Source organism: Macadamia integrifolia, unplaced genomic scaffold, assembly GCF_013358625.1.
Source record: "Macadamia integrifolia cultivar HAES 741 unplaced genomic scaffold, SCU_Mint_v3 scaffold671, whole genome shotgun sequence".
Lineage (NCBI taxonomy): Eukaryota > Viridiplantae > Streptophyta > Magnoliopsida > Proteales > Proteaceae > Macadamia > Macadamia integrifolia.
The window spans coordinates 162,407-187,348 of NW_024870511.1; the positions used below are offsets into that span (position 1 = coordinate 162,407).

Sequence of the window (24,942 nt, forward strand, 5' to 3'; positions counted from 1 at the left end):
AAAAAAAAAAAAAAAAAAAAAAAAAGAGGTGGGGAAGGGGGACCTACTCCATTACAAAAAAATTTTAACCAGCCTCAAAGCAGAGAACTACTAGGCCACTTCTTGCTTAAAGCATTAATGCGAAAAAGATCAAAGCACCCTTATCAAAGCTATTTTCAGTAATCCCCATGTTGAAAAATGTGACTAATGCTGCAAGGGCATTCTTGGGCTTTCCCCCTTCCACCGACCTTAATTAATAAGGGACAGTGGAAGGGGGGCACACTAGTAATTTTTCCTTTCTTTTGCTTATTATAAATAAAGGCTTCTCTTATCTCATTAATCATTCAAGCATTCTACCTAGTTTTGTTGTTAACATGGTATCAGAGCCTAAAAGTCTGATCTAGTTTTCCAGCCTCCTCCTGTCTTCCCTCTCTATATTGCAAGCCTCCATCAAACCCATCCTCCACCTTATTCTCCCTTCTTTTATCTCTCTAGATCCCTCACAGAGTCACAGGGCAGCACTAATGAGGTGATTCTTATGAATCTAGTTTCTGCCCTCCATGTTACCTCCATGATATAAACCCTAAAACCCTACAAATTAGCAATTGGAGTATTTCATTTCCCTACCTTACGAATTTTGATTCTTCCCTTCTTAGGCTCTGATTCTTTCTACTATTAAGATCAAACCTCCCCTTGAAGATCAAGTACTGTACCTAGAAGAACACTGCAACAAGTCATACCATATCAAGGCAACATGTTAGAAATATCATGGAAAACCAGCTGATTTCGAGGCAAAGCGTGCTCGTGGTCGATCTAAAATCAAAGCCAATCAGGTTGAGACTGTTGGTACACCACCTGCAACTGATATAGGCCTCTCCCATGAGGAACTCCAGGCTTTCAGGCGTATGCTACAGGCTTCTTATTCATCAACTCCTACCAATTCAGCCCCTACAGGTTCCAACTTTGCTCATTCAGGTATTTTGTTTGGAGGTCATTGTGCATCGGTAGTCTCCAATCCTAGGATCATCAACACCGGTGCCACTGATCATATGAATGGTTCTTCCAGCTTATTTAACCAGTATTCACCAAACTCAGGCAAGGATAAAGTTAGGGTAGGAGATGGCACCCTATCATCTGTCTCTGGAAAGGATTCTATTCAATGTTCTTCCTCTATCACTTTATCTTTAGTTTTAAATATCCTTAATTTTACTACTAACTCGCTCCGTTAGTAGCCTTGCTAGGGAACTAAACTGGAAAATAACATTTTTTCCTTCCCACTGCATTTTTTAGGATCTAGTAACGGGGAAGACGATTGGATGTGCTAAGGTACAGGGTGGTCTCTATTTGCTTAATGATGGTTGTCTCCCTACATATGCAGTTCCTACTACTCCTCATCAGCTACACTCTGTTTCATTTGATTTACAACAATGGCATTGTTGTTTAGGGCACCCACCACTTGGGACTTTATCTCTTTTATTTCTACATTTAGTTAAGCAATTTGCAATGAATGATTTTCATTTTTTATGAAGCTTGTACTCCATACAAACCCGTTCCTGTTATTTCCATTTAATAAAATAAGTTATTCAATTTTTCATTTGGTTCATTCTCATGTGTGGGGTCCATCACGTCAGACATCTATCTCTGGCCAACGATGGTTTGTGTTTTTCATTGATTTTCACTCTCGAACTACTTGGGTATATATGATGCAACACAAAAGTGAGGTTTTCAGTTGTTTTTAACGATTCCATAAGATTATTCAGACATAGTTCAATGTTGCTTTGAAGATTCTCCGTAGTGATAATGGCACAGAGTACATAGAAGGCCAATTTCAAAAGTACCTTGCTGACCATGGGACTCTTCATAAAAAAAGATGTGTTAGTACTTCAGCTCAGATGTTTGCTAGACAGCTTCCACTTCAATACTGGAATGATGTTGTCCTCATTGCTGCCTACATGATCAACCTCATGCCTACTCGTGTTCTAGAGCCTCCGACTCCTGTTAATGTTCTTCAAGGGAATTTGTCTTTACTGGTTCCTCCAAAGACTTTTGGGTGTGCATGTTATGCTAGGGATCATCACTCACTTGGGAAATTGGAATCTCATAGTATTAAGTGTATATTTTGGAGTATTCTCCTACACAGAAAGGATACAAGTGTTACCATTCTACTCAGCGTACTATGGTAACAATGGATGTTATTTTGCATGAATCCGTTGGTTACTACTCCCTGCCACCTCTTCAAGGGAGTCTAGTATTGATAGTGAAGAGGTGACTCCGAATTTGCTTACTCCACACAGTGTATCCACCATCCTCCTCTGGAGATCCTCATGCTCAGAAAGAGAGGTGTGGGGGATAGAGACTACTGTTCCAACTCATGGGGAGATGACTCCAATTCAGAGAACTATTGGTGAATTTCCGAGATAGATTAATGATTCAACTCTTCAGTTTACCGTAGGGGCTACACTAGAAATAAGTAACTTCAGACCACCACCACCACTACAGCACCTTTGCACATCCCCTCACCAGCCCTGAATCCAAAGCTGGCTGAGGTTAACACTTCATCAAGTATAATTTCTTCTTCTGACCAACCTATTGCTTTTAAAAAAGGCACTTGAACTTATCAACACCCTATATCCTATGTTGTCTCATATGATTCCCTTTCTCCATTCTATCATGCTTTTGTGTCCTCTCTTTCTTCTATTCATGTTCCCTAGAATTGGCAGGAAGCTTTTGCAGATGCAAAATGGAAGGCAACAATGATAGAAGAAATGGATGCCCTAAAAAAGAATGCTACATGGGAACTTGTGACTCTTCCTCCTGTGAAAAGACCAGTCGGTTATAAGTGGGTGTTTGTGGTGAAACAGAAAATAGATGACTCTGTGAACAGGTACAAAGCAAGGCTTATGGCTAAAGGGTTCACTTAGACATATGCAATTGACTACTAGGAGACCTTTGCACTGGTTGCCAAACTTCTGTGCGAGTGTTGCTAGTTGCTCTCATGTGCTGTGAACCTGGGATGGGATATCCAATAACTTGATGTAAAGAATGCTTTCCTCCATGGAGAGCTCGATGAGAAAGTGTATATGGATATTCCACCAAAATTCTCCAGTAAAGGAACTCAGGGTAAGGTTTGTTGGTTTAAACGTGCTCTCTATAGGTTGAAGCAGTCACCTAGAGTGTGGTTTAGAAGGTTTCATAAGGCGATGACATCTATGGGTTATAACCAGAGTAATGTTGACCACACATCGTTCATGAAAAGGTCCAGTGTTAGAATTACTATTCTCATTCTCTATGTGGATGACATTGTGGTGATACGGAATGATAGTGCTAAGATTGGTCGCCTTAAGGATTTTCTTGGTCGAGAGTTTGAAATAAAGGATCTTGGAAAACTAAGGTACTTTCTTGGGATTGAAGTTGCTCGATCTACAAAAGGTATCTATCTATCCCAGAAGAAGGACATCCATGATCTACTGTCAAAGATTGGTTTATTGGGCTGTCATCTTTCTGATACTCTTGTGGAAGTTAGCACCCGGCTCACGGAAAAGGAGGATGAACCTGTTGACAAAGGATGCTACCAATGGTTTGTAGGAAAATTGATCTATCAATCCCATACTCGGCTTGATATTGCTGGGGCTATCATTTTTGTGAGTCAGTTTATGCATGATCCTTATTCCTTTCATATGGATGCAGTTCTACGTTTCTTGAGATACTTGAAATCTACTCCAAGAAAAGGGATCAATTATCTCCTCATGATCATCTCAGAGTTGAAGCCTATACAGATGCTGATTGACTTGGATCATCTAACAGAAAGTCCATCTCAGGTTATTGTACCTTCGTGGGTGGGAATCTTATCAAATGGCATAGTAAGAGGTATAATGTGGTGGCTAGATCTAGTGTTGAAGCAGAATTTCATGCCATAGCCCAAGGGATTTGTGAGTTGTTGTGGTTACGCACTTTGTTGAATGATATTGGTAAGTACCTATTGTTGTGGATGCTCTATTGTGATAACAAGGTTGCGATCAATGTTGCTCATAATCAAGTATAGCATGACCGTACCAAGCATGTGGAAATCAACAGACACTTCATCGAGGATATGTTGAATATGGTTTGATTTGAGTTCCCTTTGTGAAGTCCGGTGATCAGTTGACTGATGTATTCACAAAGGGGCTCGCAGGAAAGGTGTTTCATCCATATTTAGTCAAGTTGCGCATGTTTGATATCTATGCACCAACTTGAGGGGGAGTGTTAAAATATGTAACTAATGCCACATGGGCATTCTTGGCCTTCCGCCTTCCACCGACTGTAATTAAAGAGGGACGGTGGAAGTGGGCAATACTTGTAATTTTTCCTTTGCTTTGTTTATTATAAATAAAGGCTTGTGTGGTCTCATAGATCATTCAAGCATTCCACCCTAGTTTTCCTGTTAACACCCCATTTTCATGCTGAAAAACTTGACATTCTTCTTTTTCAATTATTGAAGCTTCATAAAAAATATATATCGAAGCTTAAAATGGAGGCTGTTTGCAAGTCAATGTCAAAGACAGAAGATGTTCTCAGTGGTAGTTGTCTCTGAGTTGACAACAGTCGGGTCAAAAGATAGCACTCTAAAATATCTTCACATTTCAATCTTCAGGGGAACCAGCCTTACAATGGGTTATGCCCATACTCTTTAACTTGGTTTATATCTAATAGGATAACTTGATCTGCCTTTTGATGCAGGGGAGGGGGGGATTGACTCAAGGATGTCAATGGGAGGAACATCCTTGCAAAGACTATGTGGTGAGATTTAGGCCCATCCCAAATGATATTTGTTTCCCTTTACTGCATAAATGATGCATATTAAATACATTGTTCTAGGATAAATGCAAGTTAATGTTTCTTCAACTAAATAATCAATGTTTAAACCATATTAAATACATTAAAAGGGGTGTTCCCGGTGCATGATGCTCCCGCATGTGCGAGGTAAGGGGGCGGGCAAGAACTACGCAAACTTACCTTGAGAATGTCGAAAGGCTGTTTTGATATTAAATACATTATTTTAAAAAAAATTAAAAATTTTCAAATATTTTTTTTCATGATAAACCTGCACATGACTTGGGCTAATGGGTAAAAAGTTAGGCCCAAAGGGAATGTCCACATGGTATTGAACTAAAACACATCTCTTCAGATTTCTTCTGTCTGAGCTACTCAAAGAAGAAAATTTGTAAATGACAACAGATATGGGTCAAATTTTCCCTCAGGTGGAGCTAATTCAATGATATAAGTGATTTTAAAACAGGTTACGTTTCCCTTTCTACATGTGATTAACAAAAGGGGATTAATACCAATATAGAAGTCCTGTTTCGTCTCAGACTGGATTGAATGAATAAACAGATGAAATCAAGCATAAGCATAGAAAAGAGAAAAAGCAAAGAATTAAAAGACTAGTTCAGCTCGGAACAAAGAAATCCAAAAAAAGAAAAACAAGAGCTGTATGGATTGACAAAGACCTCATGGATAAGAAGTAATAACATACACCATATTAACCATGCAAACTGTACAACTAGGTGTCCAAAAATGAGAAACTTAAACAATAAAGGAATATGATATTTAACCACAAAAAATACAACTAAAAATGCATACATATGCATATCTAGGAAACCAGGAATAGCCTGCCACATAACTAGTGTATGGTTTTCATGTGCATTGAGGGAGAAATATGGTAGGACCATAGAGGGTTTTGAAGGCTCTTGAAAGCTAGAAAGCAGGCCACTAAAAGTGGACCATGACAATGAAATGTTTAGATTCAAGCTTCAGCAGAAAGTATAAGTGCTGGATGCAAAGGATTGGCAGAAGAATATTCATGTTGCTAACCCCCATATAGTTGAGATAAGACAGTGATTATGGCCTTTCACCTTTTTCAGAAATTGTTGCCAAAGAAGCTAAGCGACCACACGCAGCAGCCTTTGCACCAGAAGTGCCAGTATCTGCATCCACAAGTGCTACAACTCCTGCAGTAGTACCCTGAACAAAACTACTTCCATCAGAACTAATATCAGATCAGAAGTCAAAGATATTATATTAGTTACACAAACTCTTTAGAATCAACATCAAACCAGAACTCTACAACATCGTTTTATCCCAACTTAATGAGGTCAGCCAATCAAATCAGAACTCTAAGGAGCTTATAAAAAAGACACTAGTACCTGACTTGGGTGAGGTGATTTAAATGCAGACCATGAAGACTCGGGTTCTGGGGCTTCCAATCTGGATGGAGTCCTATTGCCTGATGTATTTACTGCAAATTCATCTTTGCTATTATTTAACAATGATGCAGATATATCAACACCTGTGGAAGATGCTTCCAACCTAGGGTTCCACCAACATAAATGGTATCAGAATGGCTTGACATCCACATGTTTAACCCATGATATCAAAAGTTGGTCTTATGTAAAGATATATCAGAAATAGCAACCTCACAGATTTTCCACTAAGCTCTCTTATGCTCGTGATTTTTTCATCATCTTCACATGCCACAACTACAACCTTTTCCTGCAATAACCATATTTCTTTTCAAATTTAATTTCCACAAAAGTACTTAACTATCCGTTAAGTACACAAGAAGTGCTTACTTGCCGGGCCCTAACACCAAGATGTGACAAGTGAGGCAGCTCTTGTAGAAGCACCACAGCTACTATGTTATTCCCAGCAGCTGTAACCTGCAAAATGCATTAACTACGCTAAGAGTTCTATATAATAGAGATGGCTGACACTGAAGGAAAAGAAAGGGGGGGATGGGGGGACTGGAGAAGAACAACGTTCAGAACCTCCTCATCTCCATCAGCTTTGTTAACCACGAGAATGATGGGTCCTCTAGTGGATGATGGCAATGATCCAGGGAATATTCTCTCAACCTGAATTAAAAATAAGCAATAGTTTCTCATGAATATTATGGTGATGTACACAACAGTCAACCAGTGATGTCAATGGAAGCTGAAAATTACAGAGCTGAAACTAGATTCATATAATAGAAGCAGAGCCATAGAATCCTAGAAGTATAGCTTAGCGTTTCTCCTTCTACTCCTCACCTGACGGGCAGCTTCATGGAGCCATTGCAAACAGCATTTAGTTATTCAAGAAAAATATGATTCAAGGTCCATTGGCATTCATAATTCATAACTTGATAATCAAGTAATTACTGCAATTTTTTCATATGAAAAGTTCAGTACGACAAATAGATATCCTGAAAATTCATCCTTCTAACAAGCAAAGGTATTTTAACCAAGAAAAGAAGAAAAAACTAGGGTGTTGCCACGTTGTGAGTAATGCAAGATAGTCATATAGACCTAGCCAGAAGGTAATGGCAGAACAGAAGAACATGATTTGCGTAGCCAATCCAAAGACGTTGAGATGGATTTCCACGAAAAGAAGAAATAACAGGCCTGACTTGGCTGAACGGAGGGTTGTTAACACCCCCCCCCCCCCACTTTTTTTTTTTTGACAGTCCTTTGTGGCTCATACTAGTTGGCTTTTCCTTCCATTTCCCATATGCTATCTTATTGTTCTGAGGACTCCTTACTGACAAAGCCTCACGATCCCCCTTCTATTATAGAATAGATTTTTCTGTACTCAGCAAAAGAAATAAATAAATAAACATGATGCTGTTCTGTAAATACCATTTTAATGAAGTTAATATCATAAATTTTGAAGGAATATTCTTTATAATGACATCCTAGTACTGCAACTATAAAAATGCAGGTGCATTGAGACAGACATTTTTCGAGCATGATAATAACATCATTTTAAACCCATTCATACAGCCATTGTTTGGACTCATTTCTGCATGATCATGCACTTCCTCTTTTCCGTGAAACATTAGTAACTAGCTCATAATGGACCCAAAGAATATTCATAGTAAATCTCATCCAGTTTCATACAACTGAGAATAACTATTCATTAATATCATCCAGTTTCATACAATTGAGAACAACTACATGAAAAAGAATTTGGCTTATATATAAATTCCTTACACTAATATGAATATTCAAAACAAATGGAGAAATTTGTTTCCCCGCTGGTATTAAACTTTTATGCTGCTTACTCTACACAATTGGGAATACCTGTACAACAGCACCAACAGCAGTGCCTGGGACAAGAACATCCCAACCTTGAGATCCCAGTGTACTTCGTACAGCTTTTAAAAGCAGGGTACAAAATTTCGAGACCTGAAAAATAACACTATGGATGACAATTCAAAGTAAAATAGTTAGAACAGGAATGTGATGTATATAAAGGGTATAAGAAAACAAGATCAATCAACTGCAGCGAGTTATAATAGGTTGACGAGTGAGCCAAGTTGAACAAAGGTATTCCATACCCCGCACGAATTTCAGCTTCAGTATACATCCTTACAGTGTTCTCTGGAATTCCAAGACCTTTTCCCAGTATCTGCAAGGCACAGGAATCTCTCTATCAGAACCATCATTTCTTGTTCCAGGACTCAGCCTGGCTAGTTAAATTTAGAGTATATGTTTTACAAACAAAACTAGGACTTAGATTCTCTTAAGTACATAAATATTCTATGATTATGCCATAGCCTGGATTCTAGCACAAGGGTTACCAAAAAAAAAAAATTATTTGGATCAGAACCCCCTGCAGGAAGAACAATGCAATAGTAGAAAAATAGGCCCACTAGCATATCGTACATGCAGAAAACATCTTGTGCAAGGGATTGCATATTTAGGTATTACAATTTGGACTATTCAAACTCCAATAAGGGCAGAGCAGCAGGAAACCTGGACTTTTGGAGGGAAAATCTGAAGAAGTGCTTCAGAATATTCTTCTGTTAACCTCCGTGCTCTATCAAGAGTAGCCTTAAGCCTCAACGCCCAAATGATTTTTCCATCCTCACTGCCTGGGCCATGACAAATAAAACCAGAGAAGGAAAGCATGCTTAGGAAACCAAAAGACATCCCAGAAACAACCAATCTATTTAAAAACCACTTATAACACAAATTAAGAAGCCAATGCACCTTCTCTTTCAATTAGACCTTTCTGTTGCCATGCAAAGAGCTCACTTTCAATAGCATTACATTCCTTTGGCTTCCAACCTGAGAGTCCCAGCTGGCGAATACCGACTATAAAGGCATGGAGTGGATCACCCCAAGAGCTTACATTCTTTGACCCTGCATTCTGGGAAAGCCAAGATGATCCTCCCATAGCTTCAAGTGCATTGAGAAACCTATTAAAAGTAAACACAGTCCAAGATGATTTAGTCCCAAGATGTCTGCAACGATGATCCAGCTAAAACAAACATTTTATCATTGTCAAAAATTTAATGTCTTAAGGGCAATAGAAGGAAAATTATAACTTAACTCATTAAACCAAATCCCAACTACTTGGGGTCTGATACACAAATCCTGCTCTGCCGTTCTCACTCCAGGTGACAATTTACAACTCAAGTAAAAAATTGCAGAGGTATATGATAGACTGCGATTTGATGAGCACCTTCTCTATGCAGCTTGTAGCCCCAAATCTTTTTTGTTGAGAACTTAAGATATGCCCAAATATGGGTGGATTGGTTATTAGGTACAAGTCTACTTTTTTTTTTTTTTTCTTTCATGTATTTGAGTATTTTTACCTTTTTAAGGGATAGGTTTAGGGCTGTCAAGGGGTTGAATTCGGTTTGGATTAGGGGTGACCGAATCTGAATCCTTCTGAATTCTAGTGATCCAATCCAATCTGATAACCCAAAGGATCATTGAACATATGATCTGAATAATGGCAAAATTTGGGGTCACAAAGGTATGTGTTCGCCAAATTCTGACAAGATGAGATCTCTGTCTCATCTTTAGTTTCATGTATTTTAATTATGAGGGATAAATATGTTATTTGATTCATTTCTCCTCCTCTAACCTCAAGTCGAGCCCCGACTTGCATCATTACCAACTGGCCTAGAAGCAGTGGCAACTGGCAATGGCGCCAGAGAAGTCCAGCAACTGTGGGTGCATCAGAAATGGTGACGGATCTCCCTCTCACTATTTCAGGAGGTACTACCAAAACAAGTCATCCTTGCACGGTGGGATTGCATGGTTCACAGTAGCAATACATGTCATGGTTCAGCCCCCCAAATTTTACATTTAGGTTTAATAGTTTAAGATCAGGGTTTCAGTTTCATGGTTTAAGGTTTATAGGTTAAGGTTTCAAGGTCCTAGGATTAGCATGTGAAGGTTCCATGGCTATTCCCAGCGAAGCTCTGGGAATTTTGTCGGACTATAAGGAGATGAAGTTTCTGGTTCAAGATTTTAAGGTTTAAGAGTTAAAAGGAATTTTGGCAAGTTCTGTTGAAGTTCACCGGCGCCTATGCTAGAGAAAGGAGATTTTATTGATCTAGATGCTACTTCATATTCAACATGGATAGCTGAATCTGTTTGTGAGATTAAGTAGTCACAAAAGGTAGTGACAGCAAAACAAATAGCTGGGGAGTAGATAAGATGAACCCTAAGTTCAGATCACACACCTTGTAACAGGACCTCAACCAAACTCTAAAACAGAATTTAGGTCAACAGTAGGGTCAAAGTCAACATTTTCTGATGAAGGTTGGATTCTGGCTACTGTTCATAAGCTGTTAAAATAAGTAAACCCCAAAAGACAAACAACAACAAACTCAGCCTAATCCCAACTTAATGGGGTCAGCCATAAAACCCAAAATACAACAATGTTCTAATGGCCAGATTTGATTCAACAATCAAAAACAGTATAAATTTGAAACCCATAGCCAAAATTTAGGAGATTTCTTGCATCAACATATCAGCAGATCTGATCCTGTAAAAATCTTAGTCAAAGGTCACTTCCATAAAGACCCTCAATGCCTCAAAATAAGGGCAACATCTAAGGGACAGATTCCCTTATATGGTCAATGTCAACTTCAGCAAAATAGGGCTCAAAACAAGGCAGCCAACAGGTTTAATAGGGAGGGTTTTGCTGGGTATTCAATCCTCAATATTATAGCACTAACAACACAACAACAACAACAAAGCCTTATCCCAACTAAATGGGGTTGGCTATGTGGATCCAAGCAACTTACACACTAACCTCAGATTAAAACAGTCTCCAGCAAGCTTGATAAATAACAGATGAAACAGCACTTGAAGAAGAAAAACAAAGGATAGAGATGAATGTGACCTTTGGCTTCCCACCAGCATTCCTAGATCAGAATCACACTGATCCCAAGGATTTCCCACCCTTGACTAATTCTCACAGCATGCATACTTTCTCAGCAGCAAAAGAAAAATCTTAAGCCAAAATCTAATTAATCCAAATACATGTACAAGGTTGTAGCCTTTTACAAAATTATTTAGAAGACTCATAAACAGACTCAAACAATAAAATGGAAGGCCTAAACCAACCTTAACTAATAAGGTAACACAAATTGTCTAGGAAACTAAAATAATGAAGGAAATTTACTCAAAACAGGACTGGACTTATAGAATCCTAATCCATCCTAACTAAAACACAATTAAAATAAAAAAAAATTAATATACTTAACCAATCCCGTATGCCTAGCCTTTACCAATATTATAAGCCCACTAAAGTGGCCCATTACAATGAAAATACATTGGATCAAAGATCCAACACATGCATAACTAGGGGTGAAAGTTTGGCCCTGACCACCCGAACTCGCCCTGCACCCGAACAGAGCTTGGGCCAAGTTTTTTGACCCCGAGGACGGGTTATGGTTGAAAAAACCCCAACCCTGGGTCAGGGTCGGGTCGGGTCGGGCCCGGGTTGAGTTCCAGGCCCAGCCCAACCCAACCCTGACTTTTAACCTTGAGTCGCTGATTATATAACATGTGTAATATATATATATACTCCTTTTGCATCGTTAGTTGTACATATTATTACAATATACACACATTGTATTATAGGTTATAATATAATATATTATAATGTTCTATGCACACACCGCTCACATTTATACTTTAAGAAACCCAAACATTATTATAAAGTATAAACTCATCAGTCATCACCCACTTTTGATTTTAAAAAATCTGTTGGAATGATGTCTTGGCATTAGATGTATGTAAGAACCCGACCCAACCCGGCCCGCCCTGAGGGCGGGTTAGGGTTGAATTTTTCCAGGCCCTGGCAGGGTTGGGCCGGGCTCAGGCCCAATTAAAGGGATGCATGGTTGGGCTTGGGTTTTAAGAAACGCGGCCCAAGCCAACCCTGTTTCACCCCTATACATAACCCAACCAAAAGCTTATTTCTAATAAAATAAGCCCATTTAGGTGATTTAACCGCATCACAAACCCTAGAATGATATATCTTCACTTTGGACAAAACAAATAACTACTAAAAGGTATTTTATCCTAGTTAAAAAAATGTCATAAAGATCCCAAATTTAGAAAAATTAAAATGTTATGTATATGTATTAGTACATATATTATATGCTAATATGTGATTTCAATTGGATTGGATTGGATCGGATAGAGCCTTAACATTAGTCTGCCATAATTGCATCGGATCCTTATCAAGATCCAATCTGTTGACAGCCCAAGCCCAATCTACAATAATCGACCATGACATTAAAGTACATCTCAGTATTACTGCCCTTAGAAGTCTCAAAAGAAAAAGGTACATCATCCATGTATAGCCTTGAAACAGTCAGTAATTTCAAAATGGCAATACTTGAGTGCAGGTGGAGGCTAAAAGCTCCTGAAATATTTGCACTGTAAATATATAACATAGTTGTAAAAGGGTTGAATATGAGTATACAGAACATATTTATTAAAAATCAACTAGTCAAGACTCAAGAGGTTTATTCAAAACACTACAATCAGACAATAAAAATTACAGGTCCACAATATTATCTAACAAAAAAAAAGATAAAAAATAAAATAAAATATGGAACCATAATCATTTAAGCATAATAACCGCGCCAAGTACTATTTTTATCCAAGGGTTTGCCACTTCCAACTGAATTACAGGAATCCGCAATATCGGTACCTGCTCTAAAATCCCAATGGTTAATGATGCACGTAAGTATGATGGTATTGAGCTATGCAGCTCTTTTATGCAGATCATTTGCTAAGGCAAGTTTAAAAAGGCTTAGAATTCGAACAGGATGGTAAAAAATTCAGTCAAACATTTAGAGGACGGAAAGAAAAAAAAAAAACCAACAATACGGGGTTTAAACATTTAGATTTGAAAAAATATATATGGGTCCATCTGTTTGTAACCTGCTTGGTTACAAACAGAAATTGTAACTGGATTTTTTTTCCCTTGACGTGGTAGGATAGTAAAAGGGCTGATTTTGTAATTTCACAACTGGGGAGAGAATATCAAGACCAAAGGGTGAGCCAGGGAGAGAGACACTGTCACCTATAGCGTCAACCTTCCATTCACCATTAACAACCACCCATATACAGGGGAGTTGCAGGTTGGGGTGGGTCAGGAATTGCAGTCCAAATTCAAAAGTTAAGTTGTAGAGTCCAGCGATCTAATAATTAGTCCAAATCACATCCTTTCTTGATTCAGTTGCATTGCAACTCAAGCTGAAATGACAGAAGGATGATTCAAAGAATTCTTCCCAGCTCACTGTCCTTTAGAGGGAACTGAACGAAGGGCCAAAAAGCGCCGTGAATTGATAAATGGACCTAGGACGAAGAAATCCGGATGAGTGACCGAGCTGGATTACATTTCCTTCTTTATATTTGACCTTGGCAAGGGCTGGTTTCTGAAGAATACCTGTCCCTTCGAAACAGCAGCAACTTGTTAAATCGATCAATACAAATCAAGGAGGATATTCTAATCTTAATGGTGTTGAAGGTGCTACTGCTATTTATTCACTGAGAAATTATCAGAGAAATTACCAATATGGGAAACACAGAGAATTGCAGCCCAAGGGAAGCCAGGCTCTATAAAAATATGGCCAAGCAATCAATGAAGAGCCATATAAGCCCAGTAAATGGAATGCATTTGGGATTCAATTACAAGTAATGAAAAAAGTTTTGGAGGGTAGCACTGACGACAAGAAGATGTGTAAGGAGACAAGGGCAGGAGGTGGGGCGAGAAGGGGTGGGGCTGAAATTGCAGGTGGGGCAGGGGGTGGGGGGCTCACGGAGATAACAAGATGGTGGCCAAGGGTGGCGGGGGCAAGGGCAGGGTTAGGGGCTGCACGTTCTTATACGGAATCGAAGGCTGGGCTCCATCAAATATCTAATCCTTTGCCGTGATCTGAAAACAAATTCAAAGATCTTCCATCTGCAATTGATGAACAGCAATGACATTACAAAGAGGAAGAGATTGCAACGGAGCTCACGCTAGGGGTGGTGAGTGGACTGGGGAGAGGGCAGCTATGTGTTGCAGTGAGGAGTTGGATACGGAGAAGAAGGGGAGAGGAGGAAGAATGGTAAATTACCAAAAGATACCCTGACCTTTAAAAGTTGGCAAGTATCATGGGTTGGGTAAATAAGTCCGGGTTGGTTACAGACAGACTACCCCAATATATATCTACACAACTAAATTGAAACCAACTCATGTCTTATTAACAAATATTAATATTTGATGTCTGGGCCATAAGCTTTAATAAAAAGGGGCAAAAAATGGCATTTAAAACGCATTTTAACTAACTATGGGGCCAAGTAAGATGGAAATTACAATAGAAAAGCAAATCATTTTGTCCCAATTTCGTTGCAAGTAAAGATAAGGGAAATCACTCTTGGAAAGATAAAGAAAAGTTCTGTAATCAATATTGTGTAATCTACCTACAACTCTTATCGTATTGTAAACGTGAAATTTAATTACAAAATTTGCATGTTTTGGAGATAGTAACACCATCATTTGACGTAATGATTACAAAAATTTCTACTTTTCACTTCCCTTCCCTTTTATTTCCCTTGCAGCCAAACAGAGCCTATAAATACCTTCTAATCTTTGCAGAAGTACATTGTTTTATTAGATCAGAGGACAAGTGATATACAAATAATTTGCAGGAGACATTGTTTGTTTCCATCTTTGGTCAACCTATCCTCATCTTCATCCAATGCCATATTTCAGCTACTTTCGAAGCAAGAACATGAATTTATTGCACTTGAAACATACGATGCTCGATTACGGGCCTGGATCTAGCCTATTAATAGTTTTACCAAACCCACTATAAAAAGACAATGCTAAGAGGAAAATTTTTCCAAATGAAGCAGTAGATATTGATATAAGGCTAGGTCTCAACAACCTAACCCCATGCAGGACCTGAAAATCTGGGCTGAAATAGGAGAAAATTAAGAACTCAAACACCGTGTCTCGGATGAGCCTGAAATTTGGGGTGACGGTGGCCAATAATATTCCCAAACTATCGTCCAAATTTGGATGGAATCCACCAAGTAGTTAGGAAACCATTCGCTTTCCAGAGGCTACCCAGATTAGGGTTTTACAGTCTAAGTAGAGGGAACTTTGCGGTTTCTTGTAGAGGCCTCCAACAGGCCTGCCAAGCTGGTCGACTGGCCCCTTTGGTGGCTGGGATAAAACCCTACAAGGGCTTGGAGATTGGCCTTCAGATCTGGCAGATCTGAAGTTCGAGCCAAAGAGGAGAAAACTTTGTTACAGCTGGGATCGATTTCTGATTCTGGCATGCACTTGTTCTTCAACAAAGGTGGTCTTCAAGGCTGGTTTCAAGCTTCAAAACAACACTCAATAACTAATGAAAACAGGAAATAAGAAAGGGAAGGGGTGAGAACAGATTGCAGAAGAAAGGGAGTAGGAGAATGGCTAGCTCAGCCTGGGTCAATCACCCTCAACTCTCTCAGTTGATGAACAAATCAATCTCAGGTCTAAGAATAAGCATTGCTCACAAATAAACTTCATTAATCTATGTTTAAAGTATCACAATCGATCCTGGCCTCTTATATAGGCTCTCAAACTGATTACAAATTAGAAATTTCTAAATTAGGTAACTTCTGAAAAATAAAATAGAAACTAAGACTTAAAAGACTAATCTTTCCAAAAACCAAACTACTAGATAACCAAGAAAACATATAAATGGAAACTACTACTAGTCTAATATCTCCTAAAAGGGAAACTAACTTGCCAAGACAAACCCAGAAGGAAACAAAATCCGAGCCAAATCTGCTGAGATCGATGGACTGCTGGCTGGTCCTTCAAGAGCTTTCTTCATTCCAGAATTGATAGGAAAACTCTATGCTTCTAGATCTTATTTAGGACAAAATCTGGAGGAGAGATCTGCTGCTCGACAGGAAGAAAGAAACACCATGTTGTGCTATATCGATGGGACAAGAAAAGGAACCAGATTTGTTGCAATATGATCTGGTTCGATGTCATGGTTTGAGATCTCGCTAATATCTCGTTTTTTCAAAAAGGCGAAACGAGATGCATGGCGAGGTATAAAAAGTACAAAAATTCAACTGAGATCTCTCCAAATCTCGCCTCCCTCTACTTTTTTGAAGAAAAAACACTAAGAAGCAAGGATTTTGGTGCTTTTGCTTGAGGATCTCCATTTTTACAATCATTGAAATTTAAAGAGTAGAAAATATTACCTCCTCATCCACATTTGGAGATATTTTTCTTCTCAAAAACCATTTTGGATTGAAAAAAAAATCTTCTCAAAACCATTTTTTCATGGAAACATCATCAAAACTTGTTGGTTTCATTGGTTTACTTTTATATGTGATGCATATAACACTGATGTATGGATTAAAGGAGGGAAATATATTTTTCTGTTTTAATTTTTTTTTTTTTTTTTCTGTTTTAAATAAATGATGCATATAACACCGACCTTATGTTGTTATGTGGCTTATCTTATGTCATTTCAAATTTTCAATGTATGTGAATGTGACTCATAAATCATCAATTTTAGTTGTTAAACAATGAAGTAATTATCTATTATGTCTTTTAAATTCTTATGATTATGTTGCACCATGTGTTCATGTGACCCTTTGCTTTACACCAAAAGCATTCGATGCCACTCAAGTATTTTTGTCCCCCATCGTACTGTCCTTTCCCTGCCTGGAAGTTCTTATTCTTCTTCTATCAGGTGAATCTCCCCTTCTTTGAGAACCTTCTGTTGTTCCTAACTGGACCAGCTGAAGATGTCCCCTTGCTCTGAGTGAGGTTAGCACTCTCAACGTTGGTCCTGTTTTGTGTACCCTCTTCCTGAGTCACCACATAAATCAGTTCATCTATGCCCCACTTATCCTTCAGTGCATAAGTGGTCCTGAGGTGCTTGTAAGATTCTGGTAAGGAGTTGAGGGCTGTAGTCACCAAGAAATCATCATCATAGTTAATTCCCAGCCCTCTGATCTTGTTTCCCAGTGATACTAATTCCAAAATATGGTCCCTAGAACTGCCAATCCCATCAAACCTAGATGTAGTAAGACTTCTCATTAGGTCTCCAACCTGAGACTTCTTGGAACAGTCAAAGTTAGCCTTGATGGCTTCCAGATACTCAACTGTCGTTTCCTTTATCTCAATGCTATCCTTCACTGTCTTAGGTAAAGCACTATTTATGGCTGTCAGTGCTTTCCTGTTTGTAGTCACCAACTTCTCATGCTTAGTCTTGTGGGCAGATGTGCTAGACGCATATTGTGTATCTTGTTTGGGAACCCTAGTGCAAAGATCCAGCTGCAGAAGGTTGTCCCAGAAGGGGACACAAGCGGAGGCTCCATTGAGACCATAGTGTTGTAACCCAACAGTCACTGAGAGCGGTGAATCAGTGAGTCCAATTCCGATCCCAAAAAACCTGTCCGATATCTGGCCAAGAAAAATTTGATACACCTGTCCCTGTTTGCACACAGTCATATGCACATTCAGCCTCTCATAGGCACTTCCAAGTGTGCACATTCATTCCGCATTCCACGCACTTCAATATAAAATGCAAACAACAAGCACCCACAACACAGGATTTTTACGAGGTTCGGCAATTTGCCTACATCCCCGGAGTAGTGCCTGTACAGGCTTCGTACCTACTCAATACATAACTTTTGACTGCACCCACAATCGGGAGTACCCATACCCAATTTTCTCAAGCCGAAGCTGAGATGGCACTCGCAGTGCTTGTACAATGTGTAGCCCCCACTACAAGGGAGCACCCACTCCCAGTGCTTAGCACCCACTAAGCACTCAATAAAGAATATAGTAAATTTAGGCTTATATCAATGCCCTATAGTCAAGCCATGCCTAGCATATACATCCACAACTAGCTAGCAATTTTACAGTTCATCCACAACTAACCTAGCATTTATATAATTCACCCACAACTAGCCCTAGCATACATACATATCATCATACATGTATATAATGTAAATTCTAGGGTTAGGAAATCTCATAGCCCTTGTGTGGTGTTATCAGAGTTGTCTCAGAGCATAGTCTATACACTCGAATCCTCAACTCCCCTCTAGAGTAAGAGATTTGAACCTTCAAGTGAGTTTCAACATGGCCATGGCATCTCACAAGTCTTCTCCCTTGTCCTCTTGCATTTTAAAGCACAAATAGAAAAACCCTCTTTTCTTTTCTCTCTTCTCTTGGCTTTTGATCAATAAAATATCAAGAACATTCAACTACCTTCTCAAGCCCACTTTAATGGAGTAAAGGCACTTCCCATCAAGCAATAAACCTCATTCAATTGTCACCCATCAAGAGGGAAACTTCTCTCAAAAAATCCATAGATTTTCTCTCAACAAAAACTTATTTTCAGACTTTCATCATGAAGCTTAAACCTCCTCTCTTGAAATTAATAAGACATTCTTGCAACCAAGAGAAAAAGGGTTAGAAGCTCTACTGATGTTCGATTTTTTTTTTTCAGATCTAACCTCTGTTCTTTTTCTTCAGATGGATGGAGCTCTCAAAAATGAAGAGACTCAAACTTGGATCACCTAAATCAGACCAGTATTGAGGAAGTTATTGCACTTCGAAGTTCAGCCATTGAGGGAGCTTAAAAGGAAATCTTTGAATCCTTTTTAGTGTACCTGTGAATCACATAATCAGGAATAGAATTGCAGCCATCAGATTTGTTTTCACCGGTCTTGAACCCTTGGATTGATGCAGCATTGTCAGCACAAATAATGGAATGCCCTTGCATTTTAGCCCTTGGATGGGTTTCATCTAATGGCCATAATTAATCCTAAAAGGTGGAAGCCATGTTTCGTATTGTGATTGGATGAAGAAAGAATCTTCATTTAATGTTTCACCAACAACCCTTTGAAGTCAACACCAGTGAATGGCATCAGCCAATAAAGAAGCCCCTTCTTGAATCTCACAATTAAAGCCATTTTTTCTTCCAAAAAATCAAAGAGCATTCCCCATAAAGTAGAAATGACATGTGTCCTCTCATTAAATATTACATTCAGGCCCCTGTGCTTTTGAGAAAACTTTCATGCCCTGCCAAAATTTGAGAAATTGCAAAGCATCTCTTCAACTCTCTATAAAAATGTTGAACCTACTGCACCAACACCGAGAGCATTTCCATTTCCAGATTTTGGAAATTTTGGATCGGCTTCACGAAAACTTGCATAACTCTTTCATATGATTTTCGATTGAGACGAAACAAAAAGCATTGGAACCACGACTGGACGCTCTACAACTTTCTAGAATACTCGATCATCTGACTCAGCCATGTAAAAAGGCCAAAATGCCCTTAGACCTTTCCGATGCCGCATCTTCCTCATACGGAATCGAAACGCGACGAAATCAGAACTTTTGGAAAGATCGGATTTTTTTCGTATTGTTAGTGCAGAAAACTTTTTCCAAAAAATTCATCTTCAATGCCGAAACTTCCCCTGACTGCCACAAATTACATAACTTCTTCATACGATATCGGAACACGACAAAATCAGATGCACTGGACTAGATAAATTACAATCTATCTTTTTCATGAAGAAGCGATCTTCCAAAAATATCATTTTCATTGCCGAAAATGCCTCCGAGCCTAAATAGACCAATTTTACCAGTTTTGACCCAAAAACCCACACCACCTACCATGGATGAATCAAACCACTCCATGCACACAATGTGGCTATGTTATCTCATCGGTCACACTAAACACTATCATGTCATCACTTTGGGCCATGTCACCCAAACTAGCCACATCATCATCGCCACGTGGCCGGGTTGCCAACAAGGACAACCATAAAACAACACATAGATGGCGGAGAAAAAGAAGGGAAAATTGATTAAGGGAATGGAGATAGACAAATGAATGAATTGGGAGGAGGAAGAGATAAGGGAGGGCTGGATTTCGGAGCGGTCTCACAGGATCCAAATTCTCCCAAGCGGACTAAAAGAATAATTTGAGAGGAAAGACCAATAGGGAGCAATAGCAAAAGCAATGTGCAAAGCATTGGTTTTAAGCACTTCGGTCTCAAGGAGACAACAAAGAATGGACCAGATGACTTGATACGGGCACGGATCTCTGATTGCTTGGCTAAGGAACTGAGACTTTGAAAGTTCCAAATGGCCCAATAAATCATGAGGGAGAGTGGGGGAGGGTTACCTCAAAGGAGCTGAGGGGGGGAAGGAGGGCCGGGTAAAAGGCTGGCTATGGTGACGTCTATGATAGCTGATGAGGGGGTAGAGTAAGCAGGATCAGAAGGGGGGAGAGTGGTGGCAGTGCTCAAATAGGGGAAGGATGGCCTGCCGGAGAAGGGGGGCTGCTGATGTAGGTGCAAGAGGAGCCACCAGAGGTATAAGACTTGGCAAGGAGGGGCATACGAAGAGTTTCAGGGGAGCATCTCCTTCAAAAGTAGAGGAGATCGAAGCCGTCATAGTTGCTGAAGATGTTGATGTTGTAGGGCAATCAGGGTGGAGCCCAAAGGAGATGGGGAAGTCGTGATTGACAGTGCCCAGCACCTGTTGGTTCAATATGGGAAGGGCCGTGGTGGAGGACATCATTGTAAGGCACTGCCCCTGTTAGGAGAACAGGGTGAAGGAGGATGAAGACCTGACAAGGCCCTGTCTCTGCTGGAAGAGAAGACCAAGGGAGATGTCATGGCCCTGCCCCAACAAAGAGAGTTGGGTAAGGGAGGAAGGCAATGAGCTGATGTGGCCCTGCCCCAGCTGGGAGAGCTGGACAGGGCAAGAAGTCAAAGATCTGGCATGGCCCTGCCCCTGTTGGAAGAGTAGGGCAAGAGGCTGAGCGGCATAGCCCTATCCCAGCTGGGAGAGCTGGACAGGGGAAGAGAGCGAAGAACCGGCAAGGGCTTGCCCTTGTTGAGAGAGTAGGGCAAGGGGAGAGCATCTAAGAAGCAAAGCAAGAGCCCGGAGTGGGTAGCCGGGGGGCAGCAATGCAGAGGGGCAGAGGCGGCGGAAGGACAGCGTTGTTGCAAGAGGAAGGCAACATGGAACCAGCAAGCATCATCTGAGAGCGGGTTAGGAAGAACAGTCCGACAGTAATTGGTGAATCGGGTTTGAAGGGTTAAGTGGGTCAAGTGAAGAAGAGTGATTGGAGCCCATGGCCTGAAAAGGTCCAGAGTCGAGCCTTGGTGAAGGCTAGAAGGAGAAGAGGTTAAGCACCCCATGCAAAGGAGTGGGCCTAAAGGAAGGATGGGTCAGAAGGAGTGGGGGGTTTAACTGGGCTGAAGAGGCGGTGTATAGAAGAGAAGGGAGGGCAAATTGGAATTAACAAAGGAGGCTAGGGGTAAAAGGGAGGTAAAGTGTCGTGCGATGGCAACAAAAAGGGATTAACGGTGCCTTTACCAAAGGGATCCCAGGAAGAGGGCACGTTAGAGTTGAAGTGCAGTGGAGGCGACAGCCGATGGATGCTTTTGGCAAAGGCAGGACTGTTAGAGTAGAGGCCGCAGAAAGGGGACAAAGAAGAGATGCACTGGCCAGGGACCATCAGTCCAAAAGAGGAATCAATAGGCGAACAGTGACGGCCAGAGGGTGAGACAGAGGTCACCGCCAATTGTTTATTTTTCTTTCGACGACTTCGACTCCATCTTCGACCTTGCCTGGGGTGACGAGTGATGGCAGAGGAGGTGCGAGGAGGGGAATAGAGGGTTGAGATCAGATGAGGGAAAGTGGAGAGGTTGTGGTTGTCCGTGGTGGAATGGGAGATGGAATGAGAATCGGCCGGGGACAAGTTGGAGGTGTAAGAGGGTTGGATGGTGATGGAGGTAACCTGGTGTTCAACCTAAGGGGAGAGGGTTATCCTTTCTTCGGAGGTTGGAGGAGATGGCTTGATGCAGTCTTTAGAGTTATGACAAAAAATTTTGCAAGCACAGCAGTGTGGGGCACCCAGTCATAAATAATTTCTTGGTGGAAGGAGGCTCCCTCATCATCCATAACAATAACAGAGGATGGGGGCCGGAGAAACTTTGACGCAAATGCGACCGTAGGAGAGACGTTGCATTCTCCTGGTTCAAATGTCTATGAAGAGGGGTTTACCAACACTGGAGCCATTGATACTCAGACCCTTTTCACACCAGGAATTAAGAGGAATATTAGGAAGAGTGATAAACAGTGGTATGGAATAGTGGTCTATTTTGTGCAGCTGCATATAACAATTCCATTGATGAAGGAAAATAGGCTTGTTGCCAACATGCCATGGGCCTCTTACCATAACACTGAGCATGTCAGGTTCCATAGAGAAGTTGAATAGGAAGACACCATTGTCAAGCAAATAGATTACCAGTTGACCTTGTGAAGTAGGAGGATACCCAGACAACTAGGATTCCTACAAATATTACTCACGTGGACAGAGGTAGACTAACTAGGGCTTAGAAAGGGATTGAGATTAATAGAGAACAGCACAATACATTAATTAGCATGCATGAATTAGAGGACTATTAAACAGAGTAGCAGCAATCAATACTAATCTAGAAAGAAAAAGCATATAAACTACCTAGGCTTCAAGTGGGGAATATGGGGAGGGGAACATGGCAACATAATGTAGATAGGCACAAATCAATTCAAGAATTCAGAGAGTGAATATCATGCTCTTCCTTACATCAATCAACTACTAAAGAAATCAGCAGCATTCTTAATCACAGAAAATTGATTACGAAAACAGTAGTAGTATGTAAGTTCAGCAGGATGAAAATATAAAAGTAACAGTAACGGGTTTGAACTCAGCAGGTGTAGACACCGAATTTTGTCACCCCCCGGCAATGATGACAATATGAAGGATTACATGTTGGATATTTTAGACTTGGAGAATTTTCAAACTTGTAGAAAATGACTATATTTTCCTATAAACTTTCAACAGAAAATGTTTTCAAAAATTAGAATTTGATGTTGTGAATTGTTGTTGTTTGTCCCCTCAAGTCGGACATTACACTTTGATGCGAGAACTATGCGAACCGACGCCCGATTCTCTCTTTCATTATATGACCCGAGTCCCTACTTTATGCATATTTTCGTAAAGGTTCCCGATTAAGACTACAATCATGTCTCACATCATTGGATAGTGCTCGGACTGAGCTTTCTAACGACATATTACATGTCGAATTCCGATAAACGGTTTGAAAGATATGACTCCCGAAATTTGACTCCAAAGTTCGGTATCAGATTCCACTCTGAGCAACCAAAGGGTGCCACATGGCGCCCAAACCCTTTTGTCCAAAAGAAAGCCTTTTTCGACAATTCTCTCTAGTTTTTTAGTCCCACATCGGAAATATGAGAGAATTGTCCCAAGTCCCAAGGCTATAAGAATAGCCCTTCCTCTCTTCCTTCGGGAGGAGAAAAATTGAGAATTTGGGAGAGAGGATGGCTCCATTAAGGTTTTGGCTAACCTCTTCCCTCTAAAATCAAATATCTCCAAGTCTAAAAGTTTAATACAATAATCCTTCCTTGAGCCGGGAGATCTTGTCCGGTTCGGTCCGATTTGGGGCTTGAAGCACAAGGGTTATCTCCCCTTGTTTCTTGATTAAAGCCGGTTTAAGGTACTTTTTTTCTCCCAATAGCGATTTAGAATTAGTTTAATTAATAGATTAGTTCCTAATTTATTAATAATTGATTTATTTAGATTAATTATGTTTAATTAGTTTCAATTTGGTTCAATACGATTTATTAGATGTAAATTGATTTATTCCGGTCCAATTAAAGATATTGAAGTTTAATTGATTCTTTTAGATTAGTTAGGTTTAATTGTTTTTTTTTTTAACATGTTTACCTTTGATTTGGTTTAGTTTTTTAAATTACTTTTTGTTCTTTTAATCTGGACCCTTAGATCAGAATCTTACATGTAACCTAATCCTTTCTTCTTTCATGTTTGAACTTCTTTTCTCTCTCTTTTTCCATGGCCGAATCTTCTCCACCCCCTTCTCCTTCCTTTCTTTTTCCTTAACAAAACCTGCAACTTCTTCTTCTTCTTCAACTTCTTTCCCTTACTGAAACCTAAACCTGCAACCCATCTTTCTCTTGACCGAAATCACCATCCAGCCCCCTTCTTCTTTTCTCTTTCATCCTCTCGTTTCTCTCCCCCAAACCTGAAACCGAAGGAACACCCCCGGTTATGTCACCAGGCCGATTCATTTTTAGGATTTTCAGGGGTGTTCTAATGTTTAAACTGGGTTTGGAGAAGGTCCAGTGAACACTTTGTTTTTTAACACCATCATTGGTTTTCAACTTCAATGAGATTAGAGCCCTTGTGTTTCAGCAATGGCGGTGATGATTTCTCTATCCCATTCTCTGGTTTTTCTTTCTTCACCCAGAGCCTCTTTCTTCTTCTCTTTTCCTTCCCTGCTGCTGCAACCCCTAACCGGCAGCCACCGAACCCGCTTCTCCTCCTTCTCTTTTTCTTCTTCTTCTTCTCTTCTTCTCTTTTTCTTCCTAACCGAACCTGCAACCGAACCCCCCTCCTTCTTCTTCTTCTTCTTTTTTCCTTTCTTCTTTTCTCTTTTTCTTTCCATCTTTTTTTATTTTTTTATTTTTTATTTTATTTTCAGTGAAATTCTTGACTGTGGCCGAAATCCCATCTCCTTCCCTTTTATCTCTTTTTCTATTTTCTTTTCTTTTTTTTTTTTTTTTTTTTTTTTT

The 24,942-nt window shown here is 40.0% G+C and overlaps 1 protein-coding gene across 2 annotated transcripts in view; it reads right to left on the reverse strand.

The window, feature by feature from the left end:
* LOC122069638 (phosphoglucan, water dikinase, chloroplastic-like) overlaps positions 1 to 24,942 on the reverse strand; it is a 73,713-nt gene that overhangs the window by 1,793 nt on the left and 46,978 nt on the right. For both annotated transcript variants that reach the window (XM_042633689.1, XM_042633688.1), the window contains exons 10-18: positions 8,988 to 9,196; positions 8,751 to 8,869; positions 8,333 to 8,403; positions 8,076 to 8,193; positions 6,783 to 6,869; positions 6,588 to 6,674; positions 6,431 to 6,507; positions 6,162 to 6,324; positions 5,871 to 5,979 (exon numbers count right to left, since the gene is read on the reverse strand). In XM_042633689.1, coding sequence (XP_042489623.1) covers positions 5,871 to 5,979; positions 6,162 to 6,324; positions 6,431 to 6,507; positions 6,588 to 6,674; positions 6,783 to 6,869; positions 8,076 to 8,193; positions 8,333 to 8,403; positions 8,751 to 8,869; positions 8,988 to 9,196 — 1,040 coding nt within the window. The remainder of the gene's footprint in view (positions 1 to 5,870; positions 5,980 to 6,161; positions 6,325 to 6,430; positions 6,508 to 6,587; positions 6,675 to 6,782; positions 6,870 to 8,075; positions 8,194 to 8,332; positions 8,404 to 8,750; positions 8,870 to 8,987; positions 9,197 to 24,942) is intronic.